The 7,722-nt window shown below is 38.3% G+C and overlaps 1 protein-coding gene across 2 annotated transcripts in view; it reads left to right on the plus strand.

The window, feature by feature from the left end:
• Positions 1-5,593, plus strand: part of GOLGA5 (golgin A5) — a 41,304-nt gene extending 35,711 nt beyond the window's left edge. The window contains exons 11-13 of one of the 2 annotated variants that reach the window (XM_003786996.3): positions 1,677-1,782; positions 3,484-3,547; positions 5,007-5,593. In XM_003786996.3, the coding sequence (XP_003787044.1) occupies positions 1,677-1,782; positions 3,484-3,547; positions 5,007-5,087 (251 nt within the window). In that variant the 3' untranslated portion in view covers positions 5,088-5,593. Of the gene's footprint in view, positions 1-873; positions 996-1,676; positions 1,783-3,483; positions 3,548-5,006 lie in introns of those variants that run through there. The other variant, XR_002772518.1, reaches the window with a different exon arrangement.
• The last annotated feature ends 2,129 nt before the right edge of the window (positions 5,594-7,722 follow it).

Consider the following 7,722-nt stretch of genomic DNA (forward strand, 5'->3'; position numbering starts at 1 on the left):
CCTGTGGTCCCAGCTACTTGGGAGGTAGAGGCAGGAGACTCGCTTGAGCCCAGGAGTTTGAGGTTGCTGTGAGCTGTGAGGTCACAGCACTCTACCCAGGGGGACAGCTTGAGGCTCTGTCTCAAAAAAAAAGAAAAGAAAAGAAAAGAAAAACTACAGAGAGACTGTTTTTACTTGAAAAGAAAAAAACTTGTATCCAATGAAGGACTCAGTTTGCTGATGTGAGACCTGGACCATTTGGTAATGCCACTAGTAAACTGGATAATGGACTAATTACTATCCCTTATTGGTATTAGACTTGGAGAAAGGAGGCCTGAGGATTGATAACCATCTTAAAATGTGTAAAATATGTAACAAGATAAGTGATGCTAACAAAACAAGTAATTCAGTAGTGAGGAAGTTTCAGGAAATTTTAAGCAAGGTTTGAATAATCTTTCAATAAATAAATCTGAGTATTAAGGCTACTGTGTAGTTCACATAAGTATATCCATGCTCTGATTTTAGGAAATCTATAGATTCCTAAAATATATAATCTAAAATAATGTTATAAGCATCACAAATGTTTAATCTTAGAACTTCATAAAATCTACAAGAAGTCATTCACCAAATCTCTCAGTTTTTTTTGGCTTTAAATTCTTTTTAAAAACTTAAAAAATTAAGTTAATACATTTTTAAGGAATTACTGTTTGTCAAGTATGGGGATGGGATTATAATTTAAATAGGGTGGTCAAGGGAGACCTCATTTAAACAGGATGGGTCAAGAACGTCCCAAAGGAAGTAAGGTAGGAAGTGAAGAGGCCTAGAGGGAAAGTGTTCCAGGCAGAGCAGAGCAGGTACAAAAGCCCTGAGGCAGGCGTGTTCTGGCTGTTTCAGGAACAGCAAGGAGGCCAGTGCAGCTGGAATGGACTGAGTGAAGGAGAGACTAGTGTGAGATGAATCCAGAGAGCTTGGAGGAGGCTGTTTAGGCCTGTGTGAGGACTTTTACTCTGAATGAGGTAGGAAGCCATGAAAGATCTTGAGATGGGTGACTGGTCTGACTTGCATTTTAACAGGATGCTTCTGACTGCTGTCTGGAGAACAGACTGCAGAGGGCTAAGAGTGGAGGCAGGGAGACTGGGGAGGGGGAGGCAGGGGAGCCATTGCATTACTCCATGTGAGAGGCGGTCATCCAGACCAATGGGATTGTGGGATGAATTGAGATTTATTTTAAAGGTAAGCTGACAGAACTTTCTAGATTAGACATGCAGTTTGAGAGAAAGAAAGGAGTAAAGGTTTTTGCTTGAGCAGAGGGATAGAGATACTGTGTCCTAAGACAGGGAAAATAGTAGAAGAGGCAGATTGGCAGCAAGGACAGGAAATCAGAATCCTAGTGTGCATGCTGTTTGAGGTGCCCATTCGCCATCCAGAGAAAGGCGAGTAGGCCATTGGATGAGTCTGGCAGGGATGGGGGATCTGGGCTGGAGTACAGATTTTGGAGTCCTCAGGCCAGCCTCAGTCATGTTAGTATAGGAACAAAGGGCTCATTAATTTGTCTATCGTTATGGCTTCATCTACTTTGGTGTAATGCTTAGTTGGCCTTGAGAATTTCTTCCACATGTAATGTATTTCTAACTGTAATTTTCTTAGCAAGTTAGTTTTTGATGTCAGAACATTAATTTATTTTTTTATTTAAACAGGTACACGTCTGCGAAATGTTCCTGTTCTTTTTAGTGACACAGAAACTAATCTGGCAGGAATGTATGGAAAAGTCCGCAAAGCTGCTAGTTCAATTGACCAGTTTAGGTAAGAAGTGGCAATGAGGATGAAAGATGGACTGTCAGCTGTTTTTATAACATTTTCCGGTGGTTGAGATCAAGAGTCCTGTTAGGCAGAGCTGGTATTTAAAGTGACATTTACTGGCCAGGCATGGTGGCTCACGCCTGTAATCCTAGCACTCTGGGAGGCCTAGGAAGGTGGATTGCTTGAACTCAGGAATTCCAAACCAGCCTGACCAAAAATTGAGACTTTGTCTCTACTAAAAAAAAAATATATGTGTGTGTGTGTGTGTGTGTATACACACACATATACATATTAGCCCAGCATAGCAGTTCACACCTGTATTCCTAGCTCTACTTGGGAGGCTGAGACAAGAGGATCTCTTGTGTTCAAGAGTCTGAAGTTGCTCTGAACTATGATGATGCCATGGCACTCTACCCAGGGCAGTAGAGTGGGAGTGTATCTCAAAAATAAAAAATGAATAAGATGACATTTACCTTATTTTTTGTGTGACATTTCAGTACCTTGGAATGCTTCATAAGGTCTGCCAGTGCCCACATTTTATTGAAGACAATTAACACTGATTCTTCTTTCTGTAATAAACTCTATTTAAAAACTAATTGAATTTTATTGAGACAGCCTGTCTCATGTAAAACTATACATTTGCATTTCACCCTAGTATTTTATCATATGATTAGAATAAAAGATGCTATTATATATGACTGAACGATACTTAATTTTAATATATATCTTACATGTATTACATAAATAACATAATTTTATGTTCTGTACAGTTAAATATACATTTTTTAGACCAGCAGACATCCACCTTCTCAAGAAATATTAACAGCTTACAAATAGCTTGCTAAAGTTCATGTCTAAATCACACATTACACCCTTTTTCCCTGTAGTGTTTATGATTAAACACAGTTTTAATGAATTGTTTTGCACAGTATTTTCTACATTTTTTTATGTCAGAATCAAGCAATGATATTAAAAGTAAGGAGAATGATATAGTAAGATTCCTGAAGCCCTGATACTAGGATGCAGTAATTATTATCTCTAAATTAGGCACTTCTGTTTCAACTATTCATTTTTCAACATACATAATTTTTGGAGAATTTATATGGAAGGCATTGTACTAGTGGCAATGAAAGAAGCAGAAAGGTATATTTGCCTGTACGTATGTCCATCTTAATAGCGGAAAATGTTGCAAAGAGCTGTGGGTTATAAGGTCTAGACATCATGTTACCTCTATACTTATTTACTCAGGTGTCTACTTGAGTTTCTACAACTTTGTGCATTTTAGAAGCATATATCTGTGCATAAGCTCCCAGATGAGCTATTTGCAGGTTGATGCCAACCAGACTCTTGTTTTTCCCCCATTCACGTGGCTGACATCCACATCATCTTTCATAACTAATAGTTCCTAAAAGAAAAATGATTTCAAGTGGAACCAAGTTTGCCTCCTACAATCATAGCCACAGAATTAAGAGAAATACTTTGTGCTAAAGTTTAACAACCAAGTCCCAAATAAGATAAATGTACTTGTTTGCTATCATGACATTTCTATATAGTTATTTCCCGTAATCATTTAACAATCTACTATAAAAATCATTCTTCCACATGAATTGTTTAAATGAGTGAAATTTTAAAACTATATCCCTGCTATTACCACAGGAAGATTTGTTTGACTGTAACTCTCTTCTACCACTCCCATTTGCACAGTATCCGCCTGGGAATTTTTCTCCGAAGATACCCTGTAGCACGAGTTTTTGTAATTATATATATGGTAAGTAAGTGAGTTTGAAAAAATAATGCTGCATTTGATTTTTCACTAGTTTTTTCCCAGTGCTGATCGTACCGATGTTTTAGCAATACATTTTGAAAGAATGAACTCATTTTTAGTCATTGATATTTTTTTCTTTAGCTGGGCATAGTGGCGGGCACCTGTAGTCCCAGCTACTCAGGAGGCAGAGGCAGGAGGGTCCCTCAACCCCAAGAGTTGGAGGTTGCTGTGAGCCAGGCTGATGCCACGGCACTCTAGCCTGTGGTAAGAGGGTAAGACTATCTTTAAAAAAAAGAAAAGGGTTTTGTCTTTAAGTAGGTTATAATTTAATAATTCATTATGTGTAGGATACAGATTTACTCAAAAGGTTTAACTACAAATAAAATTAACTTTAGTGCATTTACTTCCATTTTAAGCCCTTCTCATCTTAAAAATATAAAATAATTGGTTCTAGTTTATCTTGATATTATAAAGTTACTTTAATTATTTTCATGTGCTTTGCTTTATTTTCTACAAGGATCTCAAGGTTGATTTACTTTGTTCTATATTTCTTAGCTCTAATAAAATGTTTACAGTAGTTTGGAGTGCCATTTCATGTGTCCTGTGTGCTTCAAAAGCTCACTGGCTATTCTGAGTGGGTATGTCTAAAAGTAGTTGGGTTGAATTAGATGGGCTGCTTTCTTAAAAAGAAATAAAAGCCTACTTTAAAAGTTTCTCTGTGATCCACTAGAGGGAAGACTTATTCCTTTAAATAAACCTTTATGAGACGGATAGGGAGAACAAAAAGGAATCCCATCAGAGGGGTTGATTTTCCAGGTGTTAGTGATTCTGAGTCACACAGGCACTCAGTACATAAAGTGTGATTTTTTGCACCCTACAAAGTGGTGAGGCACTTAGTGATGAAATCTCATATCATTTTGGTACTACCAAAGGGAATTAGTGGAAATTTATTACTATGATCATATACTGGACCCTCAAATCAGCCTCTGAAACCTGACACATTATTCCTATCAAGAACGTTTTTCCATCTCTTCTTCACCAAACTTTGGCTAACTTCCCTTTCAAAACACAACTGTAAGTCCATTCTAAGTCTTCCCAGCCAAGTCCATGCATATCTTGCAGGTTAAAGCATACTATCCACTCTGCATTAAGGTCACCTGAATGGCTGTTTATGTGTACATGTGGATATTGTGAATGAGTTCAAGACTTTACGCCTCTCAACTGCATTCAGTAGGTATAGCTACTCCTTACTCCTCTCTGTTGCACTGAGCTCATTTAATTGTTCATTTGTTCATTCATTATTTATCTAGTCCTATGTTCCTACCGGGTTTCAGACACAGCGTATTCATTAGGGGACACAGAGACAAATAAGACAAAGTCCCTGCCCTCAGTGCACTGTGCAGAGGGGGTTTGGTAAAGGTTTATTGTTTGACTAATCCACAAATTGTTTTTCTTTCTTTAGGCTTTGCTTCACCTCTGGGTCATGATTGTTCTTTTGACATACACACCAGAAATGCACCATGACCAACCACGTGGCAAATGAACCAAGCCTGATAATTGCGCTGATTGGTTGTTTTTTTTTCTGGACTTGGGATCTGTAAAAAGGCCAATTGCCTAAAATTCCTGAGAAGAATGCACAAGATTATTTTATCACTACAAGCTTTTAACTTTTTAAGTTATTATATATATATATATATGAAAGTATTCTGCTACCTAAATCTTCCTCTTATTTCCTTCAAATGATAAGAGTTTCTAAAACAGAATAATTTAACCTCAGGTCTGCTTTTTCTGATTGGTCCTAATATATAGACAGAAAGATACTGAGGTTATTCACTTCTGTACAGACCATCTTGTATTTTAGGAGACACTGATTATGGGTTATAATCAGGGAAACTAATTGTACTTAGTGCTAAAAATAAAAGATTTTCTGTTTTGATAATTTAGTCTGTCTTTTGTATTTTCATACATTTAACTTTGCAAATAGAGATTTACTTTTTACATATTATAGGCCTGATTCATGCAAGTCTTTTTATAAATACATAAATACAATTTACTATGCACTTTTATTTTTTAAAATAATGGCTTTTCATCCCCATAAACAAACCTTTCCAGATGGACTTCAGTGAGTAGAGCCAGAAGCCAGCGGCCGATTCCCCATGATTCCCCCTTGTGATTCCCCGTGGCTTGCCTGCTCCCCAGTGCATGCTTCTGCCTTTCCTCTCCATCCCCCTGTGCCACCTTCCTGGATTTCTTATTCCTTTACTTGTCTGCCTCCTCCTGTTTTCCTTTTCTCCAGCCTGTACTTTCAGTCAACCTATGATGTCCATAGCCCCTGCAGGTAGCATTTAGGAGTCAAATTTGTTTCACCAACCTATGCATTTTTAAAACGCTGTAGTGCTGGCTGGATATGGTGGCTCACACTTGTAATCCTAGCACTCTGGGAGGCCGAGGTGGGTGAGCTTGAGCTCAGGAGTTCAAAACCAGCCCAAGCAAGAGAGAGACCATGTCTCTCCTAAACACTAAAAAAGCTAGCTGAGGCAGCGCCCATAGCTCAGTGGGTAGGGTGCCAGCCACATAGATCAAGGCTAGTGGGTTTGAACCTGACCCAGACCAGCTAAAACAACAATGGCAACAACAACAACAAAAAATAGCTGGGGGTTATGGCAGGTGCTTATAGTCCCAGCTACTTGGGAGGCTGAGGCAAGAGGATCACTTGAACCCAAAAGTTTGAGGTTGCTCTGACATAGCACTCTACCGAGGGTGACAAAGTGAGACTCTGTCTCAAAAAAAAAAAAAAGCTAGCTGAGCATTGTGGCAGGCCCCTGTAGTCTCAGCTAATTGGGAGGCTAAGGCAAGAGGATTGCTCAAGCCCAAGAGTTTGAGGTTGGTGTGAGCTATGATGCCACAGCACTCTACCCAGGGAAGCAGAGTGAGACTCTGTCTCAAAAAAAAAGTACACTCTAGTACAGAGGTACTATAGATTTATTCTCAAAGTTCAATATAGTATCTGTGTTGACTTTCATCTTTACATCTGAAGTCTTAGATTATTTTCTCACCCAGGTACTGGTGGCCTGTCTTTGTGTGAAATTAATAGGTGTGGCTCTCGGTCAGTGCAAGGGTATAAGCCCTTCCTATGGGGGAATGTCTTTGAAGCAGTCTGCTTGGTGCCTAACTGAAAACCTGACCAAAGTTTCTATTCTTAATGATCTCTCTACCATGACTTTAATTGACATGAGCCCTGTAAATGGTACTCTAGGAGATGTGTATGTTTCTTACTCTTCATCAGAAAAGGTCATCTTTGGTGTGTTTGGGCTGTTTTTCTTCTTGGCAGCAATGAAAAAGGCAGAAAGTTCCACATACTATAAAAGCAAATGTTGGAGGTTGACAGGAGAGACGCATAGCTAGGTCCACATAGGATTTATGGCACAGGCTTTCTCAGATCCATAGCCCCAGAGTATCTGAACTGAGATCAGGGCTGATCTCAAACAGAATAAAGAGTTAAGTCTTGTTAATATATTGTAAAGGTTTTTTTTTTTTTTTCTTTTCTTCTCTCTCCTAATTTGGAAATATTTCTGGAAAATGATTAAAACTAGGTTACATACTTAAAATGGAAAACAACACATGCGTCTCCATTGTGGATTGCCAGACTTTCTGTCTCCGTGTATGTCCTCCTGGCTTGTGTTAGGAGATCTCTGAGTCTTTTGTTCAGTCTTTACACATACTTGGCTTTGAAAATAGTTTGACAGTGTGTTTCGGGATTATTCTTCTGTAGTTACATAAATCTTTAATTGGGTTTCATTTTCACTACTCTTGACCACTAACTGGGGAATTTTCAAAAGTCCTCCCATTCACTTCTCAGATAACAGGAAACCTGCTTGACCTAATTAAAGGGGTTGCATGAGAACTAAGTTTTCCCCTTCTTAACCCAATGTATATAAAGAAATTTTAAATAAATGTGTATGTGTGTATATATAAATAGATTATCAGAGCTCTTACACTGGTTAGAATTTATAGACGCCAATTGGAAAACAAAATTACCTGTATTTTAAAATTTCCCTTTCTCTAGACCTTGTGCTGAGTAGAAACTACCTTTCCATTGCTACAGAACAAAAACTTCAAAGGACAAGCATGAGTTTTGTTAAAATATGATGGAAATAGGCTTTCCCTGTTATTTCTGT

This window comes from Otolemur garnettii, unplaced genomic scaffold (genome assembly GCF_000181295.1).
Source record: "Otolemur garnettii isolate 467f Iridium unplaced genomic scaffold, OtoGar3 scaffold00020, whole genome shotgun sequence".
Lineage (NCBI taxonomy): Eukaryota > Metazoa > Chordata > Mammalia > Primates > Galagidae > Otolemur > Otolemur garnettii.